At 33.7% G+C, this 21,286-nt stretch overlaps 1 protein-coding gene across 1 annotated transcript; it reads left to right on the top strand.

Moving 5' to 3' along the window:
• The first annotated feature begins 660 nt into the window (after positions 1-660).
• LOC129315883 (putative disease resistance protein RGA4) lies at positions 661-5,837 on the top strand. Its single transcript, XM_054960016.1, has 3 exons — positions 661-4,934; positions 5,010-5,078; positions 5,328-5,837. The coding sequence occupies exons 1-2, from the start codon at positions 882-884 to the stop codon at positions 5,025-5,027; spliced, it is 4,071 nt and encodes a 1,356-aa protein (XP_054815991.1). The 5' UTR covers positions 661-881; the 3' UTR covers positions 5,028-5,078; positions 5,328-5,837.
• Positions 5,838-21,286: the final 15,449 nt, after the last annotated feature.

Below are 21,286 nucleotides of genomic sequence, written 5' to 3' on the forward strand. Positions count from 1 at the left end.
ATTTCTAGTAGAAAATTCATAGTCCTTACGTTGAGATTGTATCTACCAAAGTGACGATCGTAGACATAGTAGGAAAAAGTTAGTGAATCAATTGAAACGTTCCTGAAAATAAGACTATTTAAATGTTGATGTCTACGGCAAATAACCAACTGGCACAAAACCTATCTACCTGACTATGAGAAACTCTATGAAATTGAGGGAAGACTGATTTTATGTCCAATACCGCAATATTCTTTGCATTTTCCATATCTTTCGTAATATTTTTATCCATGAATTCTCCGTTGTTTACGGAAATTGTATTGTTGGATTTAATATATTAAACTGAAAAAAACTGTTTAATTGTTAATGATGTTGATAGTTGTTTTAAGGAAGTTGATAATTTTCCGTTTTTTAAACCGTCGATATATAGCATCTTCCTATTCCACCTTCTCAGACTCAGACCAGTTAAAAATGAAAATGTTGTACTTGGTAAAGCAAGTTCAAATTCTGCTTGGCGAATGAGGATTGAAGAGTTCAAAGTCTAGACTGCCGTAAGATAATATCGAGCTTATTTAAAGTGGACTTCTAGATGTCATTGTTGCGATGAAGTTGACTTGTAATTATTTATACGAGACAATGCGAGTGTCTTTCCTGAGCGGCACTGTGAGTGTCGCGTAGTCTTTCGCTTGTTGCAGTGGAAAAGATCAATTATTCCAAAAGAAGATAAAGGCGAAAAGCACAAAATTAGGTGTAACCCACTAACAGTCAAAGGTCGGACCACTATTCATCTCATCCTTAAATCACAGAGGACACGAACCTAACTCATTATCTGCTGCAAACTCAGTCAACCAACAGTTCAACACTTTTTCTCATCTTTGTCAAACTAAATTTGCTTGGAAACCATGGACGCAATTGCTTCAAAAATCATTGATCTGCTGAGCTCTCCCTTTGCTGAGGACTTCAAATTGATTTGGAACTTCAAAGATGATTTGGAGAGCATGAAGATCACTGTGGCTTCCATCAAAGACGTGCTCAGGGATGCCGAGGGAAAGGCCACCAACCTCCAAGTTACTAATTGGCTGGTGAAAGTTAAAGACGTTTTTCTTGATGCCGATGACCTGTTCGATGATTTGTCTGCTGAAGCTTTGAGGATAGAGATTATGACCCAACGCAGAAAAGCGAAAGAGGTACGAGTTTTCTTCTCCAAGTCAAACCGAGTTGCTTATTATCTTAAAATGAGTCATGCATTTAAGGGAATCATGAAAAGACTAGATCACCTTGCAAAAGTTAAGAATGATTTCAAATTCAACGATTCCGCTCCAGATGTTCCAGTTCTGTATAGGGAGCGAGAAACATACTCTTTTGTGCCTGAACATGAGGTTATTGGGAGGGAGGAGGAGAGGAACTGTATCATCAATTACTTATTGGACTCTAATGTGACAGACAATGTTTCAGTAGTTTCTGTTTTTGGAATCGGAGGAATGGGAAAGACTGCCCTTGCTCAACTTGTATTCAATGACAAGGCCGTTCAAAACTATTTTGAGCCAAAAATGTGGGTCTCTGTGTGTGATGAATCTGTTTTTGATGTAAACCAAATGGCTCAAAAGATTTTGGGGAGACAGACAGGGCAAGTGGAACACGATCTTAGTGACAAGATTGGGGGGAAGAGATTTTTACTTGTCTTAGATGATGTCTGGAATGAGGACAGTGCATTGTGGATTAAATTGAAACACTTGCTGATGGGAGGGAGCAATGGGAGCATGATAATTGTAACTACACGTAGTGAGAAAGTAGCAAGGATAATGGGCACCCATTTGTCAATTTCCTTGCAAGGCCTAGATGAACAAAAATCTTGGGAACTATTCTCTTGTGTGGCTTTTGGAAATGGTGAAGAACCAAATGGAGAGTTGGTAGAAATCGGAAAGGTCATCGTCAAGAAGTGTTCTGGAGTCCCCCTTGCTATAAAGACTGTGGGTAGCCTCTTGTACTCACGAAACTTGGGAGAAAGGGATTGGATATATTTCAAGGATAGTGAACTTTCAAAAATAGCTCAAGAAGAGAACAAAATCTTTGAAATTCTCAGACTTAGTTATGATCATCTTCCCTCTTACTTGAAAAATTGCTTTGCTTATTGTTCTTTATTTCCAAAAGATTTTGTGTTCGAGAGGAAAACACTTATTCAGTTGTGGGTAGCCCAAGGGTTCATTCAATCATTTGATAGAAGTAGAAGTGTAGAAGATGTTGGTCATGAGTACTTCATGATGTTATTGTCAAGATGCTTCTTTCAAGATGTTAAAGTAAATGAGTATGGTGATGTATGGACATGCAAGATGCATGACCTCATACATGATCTGGCAATGTTAGTGGCAGAGAATGAATATATTGTCATAAGCGAAGGAAAAGATGGAAACTATGGTGATGGGGTTCGTCATGTGTCATTTGATAAGAACAAATCATTTTTGTGGAAGGTTCCAACTTCAATGCTCAAGGCAAACAAATTAAGAACACTATTATCACCTAACGGATTCATTCAAATTACCTTAAGTCATCTTCCACCATTGTTAAGGTTGCGTAAATTATTTGGTGGTTCTGCTACATCATTCCCTAAGCGCTTACGGGTGTTGGATCTACACTATTCATTTATTAGAGCAGTTCCTGAGATCATAGGAAAGTTAAAGCACCTAAGATATCTTGATTTATCAAATAACAATTTTGAGGAGCTCCCACTCTGTATTACTGAGCTATATAACTTGCAGACACTGAAACTCAATTGCTGCTTCAAATTAAAGGAACTGCCAGGAGATATCAGTAAAATGGTTAGTCTTAAGCATCTTGAGCTGATGGGCTGTAATTCATTGTTATATATGCCATGTGGATTGGGACAATTAACTCACATGCAAACGTTGACAAAGTTTGTATCCGATGATAGGATGAGAAATAGTGCAAGGATAAGTGAGTTGAGCAGGCTCAATAGCCTGAGAGGGAAACTAATAATCACAAGCCTGCAAGCCCAACGTGGTAATACAACAGAGGTTGAGTCTACAAAGTTACTTGCTGAGAAGCAATATATTCAGGAATTAGAGCTTATTTGGTTGCCAGAGTCAGAAGAAAGTGAAAGGGAAGCTGGATATAAAGATGAGATAATTTTAGATGCATTGCAACCACATCCCAAGATCAAAAGGCTCAGTTTGGATCGATATTGTGGCAACACATTACCAAGGTGGATAGGGAATCTAACATGGTTGTTGAAGCTTCATATCTATTGGGGGAAATGTTTTGCATCACTCCCAATGGAAAATCTCACATCATTGAGGGAGCTTACAATCACCAATTGTCTCTCTCTAGTATCATTACCAGAATCAATGGGGAATCTCACATCACTAAAAAAGCTTGTAATCAGAGACTGCTCTTCTTTAGCATCACTGCCAATGTCCCTCGGAAATCTTACATCCTTGAGGGTGCTTAAAATCACAAAATGCTATGCATTGGAATCATTGTCAAAGTTGATATGGAATCTCACATCACTGTGGAAGCTTCAAATTGATAATAACACATGTTTGGTGTCATTACTAGAATCAGTGAAGAGCCCCCCATCACTGTCTGAGATTCAATTCATCGATTGCTCTCTTTTTGCATCACAAGCAGAACCGATTAGGAGTGTTTCACCATTGAAAAAGCTTGAAATCTCAAATTGCTCTGCCCTAACATCTCTACCAGATTCAATTTGGAATCTTACATCACTGAGGGAGCTTAAAATCACAAGTTGCTTTGATCTAGCATTGCTACCAGAGTCGATAGGGAACCTTACATCACTGAGGGTGCTTGAAATAAAAAATTGTTCTGCCCTGGCATCACTACCAGAGTCAATAGGGAATCTTACATCATTGTGGGAGCTTGAAATCACATATTGCTATGCTCTGGCATCACTACCAGAGTCAATAGGGTATCTTACTTCACTAAGGAAGTTTGAAATCACAAATTGCTCTGCTCTAGCATCATTGCCAGAGTCGATAGTGAATTTCACCTTACTCCCAAAGCTTGAAGTAAAGAATTGCTTTGCCTTGGCATCATTACCAGAGTCAATAGGGAATCTCTCATCACTGCAGAAGCTTGAAATTGCAAATTCCTTTAATTTGGCATCGCTACCTGAGTCAATAGGGAATCTTTCCTCACTACGACAACTTGAAGTCACGAATTGCCATGCTTTGGCATCATTGCCAGAGTTGATGAATCTCACATCATTGTTGAAGCTTGGAATCATAGGTTGCCAAGCATCACTATTGGAGTCGATTGGGAATCTCACATCCTTAATGGTTCTTGGAATTGAATGTTGCTCTAATTTGACATCATTACCAGAATCAATAGGGAATCTCATATCACTACGAGAGCTTAGGATCCATGATTGCCTCACTTTGACATCGCTACCAGAATCCATAAGGAATCTTGTATCACTGCAGGAGCTAGAAATCTCTTGTTGCTCTGCTTTGGCATCACTCCCAAACTCAATAGGGAATCTAACTTCACTGCAGAAGCTTGGAATAAGGAATTGCTTTGCTTTGGCATCAGTGCCAGAGTCAATAGGGAACATTACATCACTGCAGAAGCTGGGAATTGTAGGTTCATATGCCTTGGATTCACTACCAGAGTCAATAGGGAATCTCGCATCATTATGCATGCTTGAAATTGGAGAATGCATTTGTCTGGAATCTCTGCCAGAGTCAATGGGGAATCTTACATCATTACTGGAACTCGAAATCAAATATTGTTCTGCTTTGACATCCCTACCAGATTCTATAGGAAATCTCACTTCCTTGCTGAAGCTTGAAATCAAATATTGCTTCACTTTGGCATCTCTACCGGATTCGATAGAAAATATGACATCTCTACAAAAACTTATCATCACAGATTGCTGCAATTTGAAACCCTACCTGAATCAAAAAAATCTCCCATTCCTTGTGAGTACAAAATTTATTGTTTCCATAATCTAACATGATAGCTTGAAAAGAATTCATAATCTCAAATCTTTACAGGAGGTGGGCCGGCCATAGAAAAATACCGAAGGAAAGAGTTGATGTTCTTATCTTCAATCAAAACTCAAGGTAGTTACTCAGCTCGGATTATCTTTTAGCTGGTAGTTTCACCTTTTTCTTTTTGGTTCAGCCTTCTAATTTTTTCTGACTCTTTCTAATTATCTATTAGTGTTGGTGCTGCTCCATTTTCTAGTTCTTAATGCAACGATCCACGTTCTTCATCTTCAACACATTTTCACGAGCAGTAGCCATTGGAAACTTTTCTAACGCTTTGTGCAATCATGTCCTTTGGGTTAAAATTTTCCGGTCCATGTGCAGTGATGCAAGCAGACACTTCAACATTGATTCCAATTTCGCATTAAATGGAAGCCGTTTGCCTGAGGACTTTCTTTCACCTTGTTGCTGAAGTTCTTCTAGTTCTTAGAGGATATTGCATGGTTCAGAACGTGCAGGGGTGAGAAGGTCTTCCCCTGAAACCAGACTGCTTGTCAAAAAGTACAGAATAAGAACAAGTGGTCGAAAGATTCCTCTTGCCTAGAACAGAAAAAAACATGATTCCTGGATAGCCATGTGATGCTCCCTTAAGCAACGAGTGGTAGGTAGCAGATTCCACATAATCTTATCCTTCCAAATCGATAGCCTCATTCTGGGATTTCACAAATTCTGTAACATTGCTTCACAATATATTCTTCAAGTGATGGAACATGGGGGCAAAATGATGCTTCCCCTTTGTCTGCTTACCTAATCTTGTGAATATGCCTATTTCACACATTAGTTTTTAGGGTAATTTTTCATTTTCTAATATTATAAAAATATTATTCTTGAGCATGATTATTAGTAATTATAAATTATTTTATCGAATGCTAGGACAAAGGAGCTTTTTCTTGTGATTTTCAGTTCACCGTGTGATTACGATGAAAATTAACTTATTTTTGGACATTGAGTTATGATTTTTTTGTTGTATGGAACACAAGACAAAGCCCAAACACTGTTTTTGATCAAGAAAAAAGATGTGGGATGGCTAGAATTTAATTTCTCTCTACTTTTTGATCTGAACTGTTCAGATCAAATTTTAAATAATATAGATTAATTTGTATTTTTAAAAACTGTCAAGGCTAAAATTATCATTGACGCCACCTTTTGATCTAAAATCTGTTTGGATCAAAATTTGATCCAGATTTATAGTATTCTTTTCCCTGTGATGAAGAAAAGACACCTCTTGAATAGCTATGCCTACATTATCTCTGATATAATTGGTGAGTGACCTCGCTAGAAGGCACTTCAAGAAAATGAAAATCATCATCTTTGCTAACACTATTTAGCAAGCCAAACTATATTACCTTCCTAAAGATGTGGTTTGTCTGAACCTATAAGCTATTGGGTTATACATTATTTTGCCAGCCTTAACTGTCTTCTAGAAATACCAGCTTCCAAAAGCTCTTCCAAGAATTTGATAACTCTAAGCTAATCAAAGTATATGAAACATAATAATTTTAGAAATGATAAATCGGTCCTCTTCTTGCTGCTTTCATATTCATTGTTCATGAGGCCTTAATAATTAGCATATATGTTTTTGTCATCATTTTGAAGGGCTGCACAATCACTGGGTTAGATCCCGTTGATTCTCAATCCGTAGTCTGGTCTAAAAACACCTCGAGCTAAATTTTATGGTTTGAGGCTTGGTCAAGTCCGAATCAAGCCTGATGTTGGCCCAGACCAGGCTTGGTCTCTTGGAACATAAGACTGATATACCAGTCAAGCTCTTTTTCTTTTTTATATTTTAAAGATGAAGAAGAAATTCTCACAAGAACTAACAGAAGATTCAGATAATAGGTACTTAAATGGAATGAGAAATCCTATCCCAAAAATTAATTGTTGAAGTAGGAGAACCAACCCACTTATATATCACATTGAGCATCCCATACTATTCAATGTGAGATTTGGTATCCCATACTATCAAGTCTCCATCGATTGACCCGCTACGAAAAGCTGACGTCCTAACGGTTGCACTCCGATGCACTTAACTCGGTCTCCTTCTGGTCAGAAGACTCTACAGGTAGCTTTCTCTAAAATCGCCAATAACAAAGCTCTAATAACAATTGATAGGTACCTAAGTGAGATAGAGAACTCTATTCTAAAAGTTATTAAAGTAGGAGAACCAACCCACTTATATACCTCATTGAGCATCCCATCATATTCACTATGGGACTTGTATCCCATACTATCAAGTTTTCATCAAGATTGGATTAATGAAGTAGTCAAAACAAAGCAAAAAGGAACTCAAACACCATGAATGTGAAAGTTCAAATCTAACTCTCAAGCACCAACAACGAACATATAACAATGATGAACATAAATCGATGGCGGCAAAAAAAAAAAAAAAGCTTGAAACAGAACAAAGAGAAACGAAGCAAGGAGAGAGAACACCGCACAGGGTAGAGGAAATGTAAGTGGGAATGGGGGCATAGGAGGGAAGACGAAGGTGAGAAAGTTGAGGATTGACATTGGCAGGAGTAACCAATGAACCAAGATAGGTAATTAACTTGGGCTTAGGTTTTAAAATAAGTAAACCCGCGTACTTTTGGTCGGTGTATATTCTCAAAAGCAAAAAAACATATATATATATATATATATAAAGAGTAATACATACAAGCACAACGCCAAACTGAGTCTACTGGTCTTGAAGGTTAGTCTGCGTCTGGTCTGACCCAGCCGAACAACTTGGTTTAGTTTGTCTAAATTAGTTTTTTAGGTCGGATTTTTTTTTTCTCATGACTGGACTGGGTTGGGTCAAATTGGATCGGGTTTATTGGGTTTCGGGTAATGTTTTCAGGACCAGATCGACTTGACGTCACCCGCCTTTGAGAATGGCTCGGTCAAGCCAACGTTTTGCTCTTTAGTGTTCTTCACTTCTTCAGTCTTTCAGCTTTTCTTTCGTGTTTCTTCATAAATCAAATCTATTATTGTCATCATCGCCATCTTTACTCTTCCCATGAGCAACATGAATCTTCCTTCTTCCTATTTGCAAGCCTCCATCCATGCGTCGCTTCTCGCTAGTTTCTTCCTCATCAGTTTTTGAGACGGAGCTTGTAAACGGCTGTGAGAGAGAAATGTGATGGAAAGAAAGAATGGGAAGATGGTTACGAAGAGGGGGAAAAACAAAAGTAAAAAATATTAAACGGTGACTTTAGGTGAGTAGAGAGACTTATGAAAGAAGGGAGCCATCATTAGTTTGACTTAGCCTTATTGAGCGCTGTGCTCACTGTTAACCTTTGGAGTTTTTTTTTTTTTTTTACAAAAAAGTACTCAGTTTTGTTTTTTCACTGTTTTCATTCTTACAATAATTTTTTTTATTATTTTACAAAGAAAGTGATTGTAATTTTCCATGCCAACTTTAAATATTTTGATTACTTTCTAATTTAAAAATAAATGATATTAAATAAATAAAACTACATAATATAAACTTTAAATTATTTATGAATATTATAAGTGTTATATACTATTAAAATGTATTTATAAAAATATTTTAATTTTTTATTCATTTTAATGTTTTTGTTTTTATTAGTTTATAAAATTTTTATATTTTTAATTAATTTAATTATTTTATCACTGATTTAACAATCAGTCCAACCAATTGAATAGTAAGAACCATAATCTATTGACTTTTTTAATTCAAAGTCTAGTTCAATTTTAAAAATATTAGTTTCATGTTAGCTTGCAAAGCACTTGGCATTTTTTACTCTCTCTCTTTAATTTTACATTATTGGTTTTAGGATGATAATGATAAGTAGTTAATCACGTTAATGTGACTTGTTTTTTACTCTATTGTGCGGCATACTTAAAAAATTGGGAGTATTACAATATTACCTTACTTACCCCAACTATATTAGCTAATTCAAACTCACACATAGGATCATTATTATTAATGAAAATCTCATGGATACTTTAGGTAACTTGCTTTTTATTAGGTCCATTTGGCACATTGTATAAGGTTAACTAGATTTACTCCTCGTGCAATGCATTATAATGCTTTAACATTTGAAAGATAACTATAAAATAAAATATGAAAATTTTTAAAAATAATTTATTTTAATGTACTTAGAATTTATTATTATTATTTTATTTAAACTAAATCTAGATAATCATTTATTTTATTTTAAATGTGTTGCCTCATACCTATAGTTATGCTCTTTCTTTGATTAATATGAGGAAAATTTTGAATGCCAATTAGAGAGGGCAAATTTGCCAAGACAATCTGACATCCCAAGAATTTCTAAACAAAATGATTAAAGAATCGGATTCTTTATCTTCCGTTCAAAGCAAATTAAGGTATTTTATCTAAAACCTTTTTTTTTTTTTAAATCTTCGTGGGTAGTTCAACGTAATTTTCTTACATTGCATCTGCCATTTCCCTTGTCCTGCAGTCCCTTCTCTATTATTGTGTGTGACGTTTCAATGTGGAGTCTTCAAGAGAAGATGCGCCTCCCACTTCTGCTGCTTCTTGTTGGAGATCCCACGTTCTAATCAAATTGTATATGGAAAATGGATTGTTCTTTTGATTTAGGATCTACTTTCAAGTTGTGGCTTGAATTGTTTTCTCTTTCATTTTTTTAAAAACTGTCTCCCTTGTAATCAATTCTGGTATTGTTTTCTTGTATTTGTGGATGTGAAATTGCCAAACTGTTGAATTGAGATCGCATAATATTATCAATTAAAAATAGCTGGTTACCTGATAGCTTTCATGACTGCCACTATTATGAATTGAATTTCTCGAAACTCCAACAAATCACTAGAAGGAAGCATTAACTCAGGAAAAATCTTCCTATTTAGTATGCATATACTCTGACTAAGGAGAAGAACATGGCTTGTTGAAAATTTTGCATGAATATTGACCATTGCTTAACCACTACTTACATTGAATATCGTAACCAAGAAATTTTTTCAAAAAACAGAGTTAGTAGAGTCAAAGTACTTTTATAATTATATGATAAATGATAAGAAATGTTTTCTTAAATACTTCTTGTTATGATTTTTGTTTTTAAATTTGTCTAACACATTAACGAAGCATCTTCTCAAAAAAGTTTTATCTCAATTCATGAATATGTTTATGCTTAGGAATGAGAAAGGCAAGTACATAATTTCAAGAGGTGGTAAAGGCAAAATGATGTTGAAGGAAGTAGAAATGAAATTACAATTATGAAGATTCACTCAAGTTTCTTAACATCAAGAAGCTACATCAAACGAATTGAAATCAATGTGTTGACGATGGAATTGTCTGGTATAGAATCAGTTCTCACATCTCATAAGTTCATATTCAGCTCATGCAGAACTGGTGTCCTTCAATTGAAACAAACAAAAATGATGGTATTAGATTCATTGCTGTTTTTCTCACAAGTTTTTTTTTTTTTTTGGGTCCCCCTTTAGCCCCTTATTTCCCACGTTTTTAAATCCTCATTGCAGCACTAGGCACATGGTTTGGCATTACCTGTCAAAAAATAAAGTTCTCTCAAGTCTCTTACATTTTTAACCACTAATTGCTTCACTGTAAGTTAGTTAATATCTCGGATTCTTCAAATCTTTCATCAAAATCCCTTCATTCTTACTTCGCATTCTTTATTTTTCATCATTTCTTGCAGTTTTTAACTCTCGCGTTGCTTCTTGTTGGAGACCACCTCCCACTTGCTGTGTATTTTGCTGATAAAGTCCCATTTAACATTAATATATTTTAGTCAATTTGGTTGTTCTTGAGAATTAGATCTTGAAAGTCATTGTCAGAGTTTTTAAAATTCATTTACAGTCCTTTTTTTGTATTTTAGGAGGGGTTGAGCTGTGTAATTCTTAATATGCTCAATGCTCATTCATGAAATGGATTAAGCATTATATTACAGTTCTAATCATAAGTGAATCTCAAAATCTACTAATTATAATTTCTGTAATAACCCAGGGATTTAAAAAAATTGATTAAACATATATTATTATGTTTTAGTTGTAATTATATTAATTTGGGGCCAATTATGACAAGAAGGAGTGTTGGTGTAATAGAGACCATGCAAATAATCTATCTATTTAGTCCCAAGTTCGAATCTGATTAGGGCCCAAGGAGTTTTATTTAATTTTTATACTTTAAGAAATTATCAATTTGCCCTTATCTCTATTAGATTTTCGCTCTCTCTCTTTTTCTTTGAGGAGCAGAGAGAGTTAGATAGCTGTGTAACAAATCCTTACCCTTTCCATGCGAGTCACCGTCACTGGTGTGCCTATTGCCGTTTCATCCATTATAGCTGTAGGTTTTCCCCCTGTTTCATTGCCATTTCTTTGCCTTTGTCATTGTTTCAAGTACGTCTAGCCCCTCTTCTCTTCTTCTTGTTTTGTGTATGTGTAATTACTTGGGTGAGCTAAGATTTCTTTCTTCCTTTTGCTTGTTTGGTCAACCACCGATCTGCTCATCTCTTTTTTGTGCTAGACCCCAATTTTCGTTTCCTTCCCTGTGCAGACATAATATTCTCTTCCTCCTCCCTATTTGTACGTGGTTGGTTTATCTGAGGTGAAAAGCTTTGATCTTTTCTCCTTTCCTTGGATAATTGCTGTGCGTGCGAGTGGGTGAAGTGATGGAGTGAAATTGCAAATTTCTCTCTTGATTCTGCCGCTGCCATGTTGTGTGGCGAGGAAATTCAAAATTTGGTTGGAAATTTATCTTAAAGCTTGATAATGGTATACTTATGGGTTATAATTTTTGAGTTAAATTAGACTTGTTTGGATTGGTTAATCTTGAAGTATTTGTGTGGATGAAATTGAAAGAGAATAGCTTGGATGTAAAACTTGCTTTGGAAAGAATGAAGTGATTGCATTTTTAATAACAATTTTGCTGCAGTTGAGAACCTTAGGCAAAGAATTCTTAGTTTCACCCACATGATTCATAAGAATACGAAGAACGATGTTCATCCCTCACCTAGTTTGACACTGGCTCAAAGCTGCTGGGAACCTCCCCAATAAGGGTGGTTTAAACTTAATATTAATGGCTCAACAAAAGGCAATCCTAAAGCTGCTAGTTGTGGGAGAATCTTCCATAATGACACAAGAGATCGGTTAGTAGTTTTGTCTACAGACTTAGCATTTGTACAACTAAGGAGGCCAAATATTGGAGTCTTTATCATGGTATTTAGGTAGCTTGCAACCTTCAAATGAATAAATTAATTAGTGAGAGCGACTCTTTTAAAATGGTTCGCGAGGTCTAAAAGGCTTTAGACAATCTATGGTAGCTATGTCATGTGCTTAAGTTGCTCAAGGATGACTGGCAAATCATTATCAAGGATGCTTAACAAACATGTTCATAGAGAGAATAATATGTGCGCGAATTGTAACATCTTGATTTTTTAATCTTATAGATTAGTTATTAATTGAGGGCAAATTGGTAATTGAGAAGTGATTAGAATTTTGAATGGTGAGTTAATATTTTGGCTCATTAAGATGTTAAATAAACAGATACGAGTGCAAAGATTGCATTTTGGAATGAAGCGTCTGTGTGCGGTGAGGATTTTTCTTACCGTGCCAAGTGCCTTGGCATATGGACTAAAAAAATGAAGTGATAAGTATGTGTTCAGCTCATGATTTCTAAAGGGAAGAGGAGAGAAATTGAGTAAAGGAGGAGAGAAGAGAGTAGAAGTTAGTTAGGGCAAGAAAGTTTAGAAGCATGGAAGTTATTTCCGACTAGTTACTTACTAGGTAAGTTTTGTACTGCCCTTAGCTTCAATTCTATTATAATTTCTCCTAGGATAAGTTATGGAGAAATTGAATTAAAAAATTTTAAGGGGTTAGCTTCTTACTCTATAGTAATAAAAAGCTTCATTGGAAGAAAACTGAGATTTTACGACTAACTATAAGTTAAATAATAAAGCTTTCAAGCTATAGGCTTCAATTAACCCTAAGTCAAAGGAAAAATGGGGTGGAAAGGGAGTAAAAGTAAGATGGGATCATTAGAAGTGATGGGAAACAGTGATCAAGGGATAATGAACTTAGAATGATTTAGTGGAAAGAATAGAGGGCTAAATATGGCTTTAAGCAGTGATTTAGTACTTTTGGGTCAATTTAATTAATTGATTAATCATACTAATTGTGTATAAATTGGCATATTATGCATGTAAGTTGAAAAAGGAAGTGTGTGGGAGAGCATTAGTAGTTGCAAAATCTATAGGTAATCTTTCTTGTGACAGAAAGGTTGAGATAATTGAATAACTTTCTCTATTTGATTATCTAGTATAACTGTTTAAAAGTATGAATACTAATGCATGTAAATGTTTTATAATAAGCATGCTTGATAAATGAATGTTTATGCATGAAATTGGTTTCTAAATAAAGTGATTTTATGAATTGTATATTTTTGAGAATACACACACACACACATATAGTTTTAAAGGTATATGAAAATATGGTTTATATAGAAGCATGATCATAGGAGTGGGAGTTTACCTATGTGAAGATGTAATGAAAGACCATATGGCATTATTCTCCTTAGTGCTCGACGGGGTGTAGTGTTGGAGAATTATATCTCCTTAATACCTATTAAGGTATGGTGTTAGAGATTCAGACTCTTTAGTATTGATATGATGCGGTGTTGGAGTCAATGACAACCCGTTGTGTGAAATGGGGGAAACCATAGTTTGAAAATAAGATAGAACAACTTTGGCAGAATGATTTTATCACTGAAGGTGAGCTCAATGACAATGAGTATGTGTGTTGTCTAAGGCGAGCCTATGGTTTTGAGTAGAGGTAATTTGGAGGTTTGGATAATAATGATCATGCTACATGTTATCAGTAATGATTGGATGAGAAAGTGGTTTATAAAAGTGGTGACCGATGGTGAAATATAATCTTGTTGAAATGAAATATATGTTATATTATATGTTTAATTGTATATTATGTTATACTTGCTTATAGTTGCATGTAATAGTCAGTAGTAGAGAGTTATTCTGTTACTGAAATTATTATCTTACCTTGTGATTATGTTTTACAAGTCAGAGTAGTGATCAAGACAAGGGGAAATAATTAGGACCGGCTTAGAGTATTTAAGCCGTGTGAAATTAAAGTTATGTAATGAACTCAAATTCAATGTGAATATTGTGTATATAAGTTGTTATAAAGTTTGCATGCTTGTTAGAATTGTGATTTGATGAGATATGAAGTGATTTTATAAATCTTAGCCCTTATGTATGAATATGTGAAATGAGCAATTTGGGCTAAAATTTAGTTGTGAACATATTATGAATATACTAGTGGTGAATATGAAGTAAATTTGTTGTGATATTGTAGTGAAAATGGCTAGATAGTGTTCTTGTATTAAGTTATAAATAGGTGCTTGATGTGAGAATAAGCTATTGAATGGCCAAATCTTGATTTGTGTGTATGTATATTATAAATTGTGATCAATCAGGTGTATAAAATCCTTTTGGACTTAGTTCAAGGCTTATAATCGTCTAAGGAGACAATATGATTGATTTAAGCGCTTGGGTGCACTAAATTTTGATAAAATTTACAATTAGGTGTTTAAATCTTGATCAAATCATTAGATCAAGTTCAAACTTATCTCATTAGTTAGCTTGTCAAATAAGCTTCATGTAGGCACTTGAATCACTCCGATAGGACGTCGTATGAGGAAATGGCTCACGCCGAAAGTTTACCTTGTGAACTGTAATATGACAACTACAGAAATTGTCATGTGTGCCACGATGTATTGCTTGCCATGCCACGGTGCAAGTGACAGAGAGGGCTAGCTCATGGCTCTGTGCCACATGCCGCGGCTCATGTAGTGCACATTGCGGCGCATAGCCTATAATCTAATCTTGTTTCTTAGATTCAGGCATATAACAAGTGTAGTAAATGTAATGTTAATTTTTGTTGTGCATTGCTCTAATAAGTCAAGGTTTTTGATGATTTGAAAATAGAGTCATTGGCCTAAGATTTTCAAATAATTTATGTGAAAATAGTTTGGTAGGAGCGTACGGTGCTTATGCTGATTCTCTCCTTATATCATGTTGACATAAGGGGAGGGTTACATGGATTGGACTACAAACTCTGGGCATAATTTAGATTTTGAGTGTTGAATTCTTAAGGACCCTCCTAGAAGTATTCTCCAATAGATGTATCGATATATTTAGGGTCATGACGACCCTTACTATATTGCTTCTTAAATAAATGGTTTTGGGCTTTTGCCCTATTTCTCATAAAAAAGCTTGAATATTAGTGCTTGATGTTTGTTGAAATGTTTGTTAAAGGAAGTTTCAAAGAAGGTTTGACTTTAAAAGTAATATGTGATTATTTTAATTCTTGGGAATTGATTTTCCTAAATTGAAATTGACTTTTAGTAGGAATTTGTTTTGTAAAGTATAATAATTGTGTTGGTAACTATCAAGGAAAGCGATTTAAGAAGCAAAGAGTCTAATTGATTTATGTATATTAGGTGTTCATAAAAAGTTTTGAAAGGGAATTATAGTCTAATAATTTAATTTGTTGGGTTAAAAATGATATGAGAAATTTGGAGACTTAAATAATGATGAAGGATGAACTTTGACTTATTTAAGTTGATTGTGATTGTGATATTAGAGTAAGAGAATTTGTTCATCTAGTAGAAAATTTATTAAAATTCTATCACGTTTGATAGGGTCATTAGAAGAAGAAAAAACTTGATTGCTATTGTAAAAAGGAATTTTGGAATTGGGTGATATATTAGGTAAGTACATAATGTTTCTCAATAAATAAAAATAATAGTCTCTCTCTTATTTTATTGTTCGTTTATTTTAAATAAACTTTCCTACCATACCATGTTGATTAAGTTGACATAAAGTATATAGATTTCTTATTTATTTATTTTTTAATTTATTTATCAATTATTTTCATGGTATTTCATTTTCCTAAAAGTATTATACATGTATGGATCGGATAAATTACTGATGAGAAGATTATTTATACTTTACAAATTAAAGAACAATTATGCATGTTGAAAACATTTTATAGGATTGAATATAGAATGTCGGTTGCTAACGACAATTTTGTTAGCCATTGACGTGCCATGGGACATCTAACTAGCATAATATATTAGAGGTGCTTGCTTCGTGTGTCAGCCAGCATATGTGGAATGAAGAATGTAATTTTGTGGATATAATCCATACTTTTTATTCATGAGCTTTATGCTAGCACTTATTTTTCATCGTTTTTAACTACGTCGGATGTTACTTACCCTCGTGGATTGCGTGTCATGCTTGTTATTTGTTCTGTTTAGGTCTTAATGGAAAACAAGTTTTCCAAGTTGTTTTTTGCTCTTAAAAACTGTATTTTTATGATTTGTTTTATACAAAAGATATATTCTTAATTTATTAATTATGATTTTCTATTTCTTCTTTTCTATTTTATTATCTGATTATTAAAGATAAATTGTACTGTTAGTTTATAATATGATCGATTATTAGATTAGTTATTTGTTTCTGGTTTTGTGTTTATGATTATCATTATTTATTTATTTATTTATTATTGGGACGTTATTTACTAGAATAATTTTTGATATTTAAATAGTAGAAGTGGGCCTGCACTTCGGTAGATCTTGTGGGATTCCTTGAGACAATAAGTATTTTGTTACTTTAATTACATTGTGGATTAATGTAAATATTTAAGTATTCTATTTTTATTTTAGTATCGCTCCACGAATTATATAGGTAGGATCTTTAGTTAAATTATTTTGATTTCTATATGTATATACTGTATCGGAGTAGAACTCTAAATGTTGCTTGAATTTTTTTTGGGTAAGTTGTAAAGATTTCAGGAAGTCTAACTTACAGTAGAAAATCTGCCGAAATTTCTATAGTTAGGTTAAATATTTTGTTTCTATTAACAATTTCTCATATAAATGATGATTGTATGATAAAATTGTAATTAATATGTTAGATGTGTTAAGGGTTTAGGCTTATGGAATATGAGTTTTTTTGTATTCTAGCTTATCACACTTCATAAGTTTGGGATGTGACACTTTCATTTTAGAAGAGTTACCTTTACTAAATTCTCACTTTCAAGTGGCAAGAGAGACAAGAGGGAATAAAAAGGGTTAAAGGCTCTGAATAATGAGTAAGGAAGTCAATAAAAGATATACCTCCTTGCTGGAGGCAAATGATTAAAGAAGAATTATGATTCAGTGTACAATCTGATTGATCAAGGTTGCCAACACGCCAACCAATCACCAACTCTAACCGTAATGCCTGGTTTCAATTTAGGCTCAAGAAAAAGAAACAAGTGTAACTATCCAGATGAGCTAATGATGATTATTCTCGAATATATGATAAGCACAACTATCTGGTGTCAATTAATCATATTGTGGCACTTTAATTTCCTACTAAATTTTAGTAAAGAATCAAGTAAAGGTTATAAGTATAAACAATGCTATTTGCTAGAATCTCGCTTCACTGGTTCTTGAATAATCTTCTAATGTTCTTAGGCTTTCTAGAATTGAAGCTGAAGTTTCTAATTGCATGTCACCTTTACCCTTGTTAGGAAGACTTTGTAGAATAATTGATTGTGAAGGCACCTCCTCCTTCCCCTGGCAGACAGTATTAGGAGGAAATAAGTGGGAGAGAGTTCAAGATACATCCTTTTATTCACTAAAAGCTACAAGCTTTTTGGCTTGTAGGATTGTTTTGTCTACTCTTGTACTTGATGCAGAGAAATTACCATCAGCCTACCATTTTAATTTCAGGAAATATGTCTGTATCATATACAAAAGTCATCATCATCAAAACTATACAAGACATGGGTAAAATAGAAGCATGCTAAGTTTTTGTATATATTGGAATAGAAAAACTTACTGAGCCCAAAGTGTCATCATCACTAAGCAGGCTAGGACTTTCTGAAGGAAGATGTACCACCTGTAGATTCTTGGTGTCTAATGTAGGCCATAGGAGGATTGCATCACATATTTTAAACAATATAAAGTAAACATAAATTATGGCCATAGCACAAGGGTAAACAGTAACTTAACCTATATTTTACTGTCCTAAATGTCAAGTGCTTCAATCTTTAATCCACATTTGGTTGTCAAGTTTTGCTACTATTCTATTTCATTCAACACAAACTAAGGCACAAGATTTAAGTAAAATATATCCATGTCTCAGCAAGTCATAGAAAAATTTGATGGCAAACACTTGCAACTTGTTTCTGTGTTTTCTCTTTCACTAAAAGATTTTGGCATGTAAGACCACTCTATTTACTATTGTTCTTGAAACAGAGAAATCACTTTTAGGCTTAGCCTATCTATTTTCCTTCTTTTTCTGTTGGATATTGCACTTTCAGTATCTTATGCAAAAGTTATCTCAATCAAAACTCTACAAGACGTGGGTTCACTAGAGGCATGCCAAGTGGGTTTAATTTGATCCATATAGTTTACCTGAACTTTTAATTTGATTCTTAGTGTTTCATGTTTTACATTAATTCACCTCTGCACATCACCTGCTGAACTAGATGCTAGATATAATGTAAGGCCATTAACAGTTGGAAACTTCAGGGAATATTTTGAAAATTTTAAAACCTTAAGGATTAAGTAAAAAATTTCTAGCTCTAAAGAATTCAAGAAGAGTAATACTTAAATAGTTGCGGTGTTCCTTGCAACAAAGTATCTAAAAAATATTTAATAGTGTTTTGATTAATGGGAATTTGAATTTGAATTAGGATCAAATCCTTTATTTGGATGTATAAAAATTTATAAATCCATTTTTTATTATATTTTGTTTATAATTTCAAATTTTTTTTACATCCTAGTTGCTCGAATTCTAGTTATTTCAAACATCATTCTTTTTGGGTTTTTACTATTGATACTTGTTTGATTTTTTTGTTTTTTCTTATCTCTCATTCTCGTTACTTATCGATTGAAAAATAGAGACAAACCCATCACTTTCAATTTTTTGTTTTCATTTGCAACCTCAACTCATCTCTCTTCATTTGATTTTTCTTAAACTATCCAAACAAAGAATTTAAATATATAAATTTTAAATATAAAATTTAAAATACAAGATTTTGAATTTTAAATTTAAATTTATCAATCCAAACACTACCTAGTAATATTTCTCAATAAAGAGTTTGTTCTTGCAACATGTTTTACTTAAGGCTACTTTGCTTTAAGAAAGAGGTCGGGCATTCCTCACATGCCACATTGAATTCCTTATCTTCCATTCAAACAAAATCAAGGTATCTTTTCACCCAACATTCAAACAAATTCTGTAACCCTACTTCACATTAAATTCTAATGGTGAAACATGAGGAAAAAAATGATGCTTCACATTTGCCTACTTACCTAATCATCTGAATCTGTCTAATTTCACAAATTAGTTTGTAGGATTTTTTTATTTTCTAATATTGTGAAAAAAATTATTCTTGCACATAATTATAAGTATGTATATATTATTTTATTGAATACCAGGATAAAGGATTTCTTTTTTCTTGTTACTTTGAGTTCAACATGTCATTATGACCATTGCCGAATATTAACTTTTTTTTTTTGGACATTAAGTATGGATTATTTTTTGGGGGGAAAATAGGGCAAGTAACGCCCAATCACTATTATTACTTTTCTAATAATGTTGGACTATAATTAAAATTGACATAGATTGTCGTCTTATCTACATAAAGTATTTGTCAAAGAGTACCCAACACCCTAACATTTTTATTGAAGTAGTTTTATCCTTAAAGTTATCAAAACAGAGCATTTTTGCCATTTCTGTCAAATTTTATAGCAGTCAATGTTTGAGATCAACGTTGAAATTTTGACGGAAAGTGTAACATCTTGATTTTTAGATAATAAAGAAATTGTAGAATTTAGATTTTATTGAGGATAAAAAAATGATAATAATAGGAATTTATATTATTTAAGGTTATTTAAAAATAATAATAATAATATGGTTAGGCATTTAATTATGAATTGAAAATTTAAATTTAAAATCACATAAGAAATGTTTAGTTAAGATATAATTTTAAAATTTAGAATATATATAATTTTGTGTGTGTGTGTGTAGGTAAAGAAAAAAAGAGAGAGAGGTGGAAGGCTTCTTTTAGATCCCACATCGGTTAGATGTAGGAAGAGTAAAGGTTTCCTCATGTATAAAAAGGAAAGGACGCACATCAGGAGCCAAAAAGTAGCTATATCAAATTGTAATGTCTGCCTTGACATTATCAGGACAACATTCACACACCCTTGTGATAACTAGGATGATAAAATCCCATAAAGAAATTATCACAACCCAATGATTTAAAAGATAATAAGTTGAAATAATGGGATCCAAGAAAATCCCTTTTAAAATATTGTTTGAGCACAAGCCATGATTAAAATTTAATTTAGAACAAATATGAAAGCATGGGAAACAAACCATGTCAAAATTAGGCTAAAACGCCATTCTTCTACAAATTTTGTGCCATCCATTGTGACTTATATCTAGGGTTCATCTAAACCCTTACCAAAAATTCTCAATCACCACAAAACTCATAAACTTAGGGTTAGAGGCTTGATTTAACTTTTCAAGACCTTAAATAAACTAATGGGTTTGGTCTAAACCCAAAGGAACTGAAATCAAAGCCCCTATTACCCTAAATGACTAGATTTTTTGCATAATAAGGAAGAAGAGGGAATGTACAACTTACTTAATAGTGATTCAAGCTCCAAATGCCTCTAAAGTAGCCTAGGGATCGTGCCCTAGCAGACCACAAGCTCTTCTCTGTCACTCTCTCATTATCCCTCTTTCTTCCTTCTATTTCTAATCTATTTTTCGCGTCTGATAAGTGTAAATTTTATATGTACGCTGTGGCACATTGACATGCCTGCCGTGGTGGTGCACAACACAGAAAGTTTCACAAAATTTTAAACTCCTTTCTGTGTCATGGCTCGCTCAAACATCGACTTAGCACTTTTTTAAGGCTGTTAAAGGATTTAAAAACTATATTAGTCTCCCACAAACCTCACTAAATTAATAATTTATCTAACTTGACCAATTTACCCCTTAAAAACACTGATAATTACAAATGGAAAACTTAAAATGTTATAATTCTCCCCTCCTTTTAGGAATTTTGCCCTCAAAATTCAGAATCTTGCTTAAACACATACCTGTGTAAATAATTGGAGATATAATTGCCTTATTTTATCCTCGGTCTCTTAAGTCGCATCATCGGGAGTTATAACCTTCCAAAAGACTTTAACCAGTCGAATCGTTTTATTCCTCAATTGTCGATCTTTCACATCTACAATTTGCTTTATTTCA

Source organism: Prosopis cineraria, unplaced genomic scaffold, assembly GCF_029017545.1.
Source record: "Prosopis cineraria cultivar Desert tree isolate PC_DT_omini unplaced genomic scaffold, ASM2901754v1 PC7, whole genome shotgun sequence".
NCBI classification, from domain to species: Eukaryota; Viridiplantae; Streptophyta; class Magnoliopsida; order Fabales; family Fabaceae; genus Prosopis; species Prosopis cineraria.

Bases quoted from the DNA above. Each gene is read 5' to 3' on its own strand.
- LOC129315883 (XM_054960016.1), top strand. From the start codon at position 882: ATGGACGCAATTGCTTCAAAAATCATTGATCTGCTGAGCTCTCCCTTT.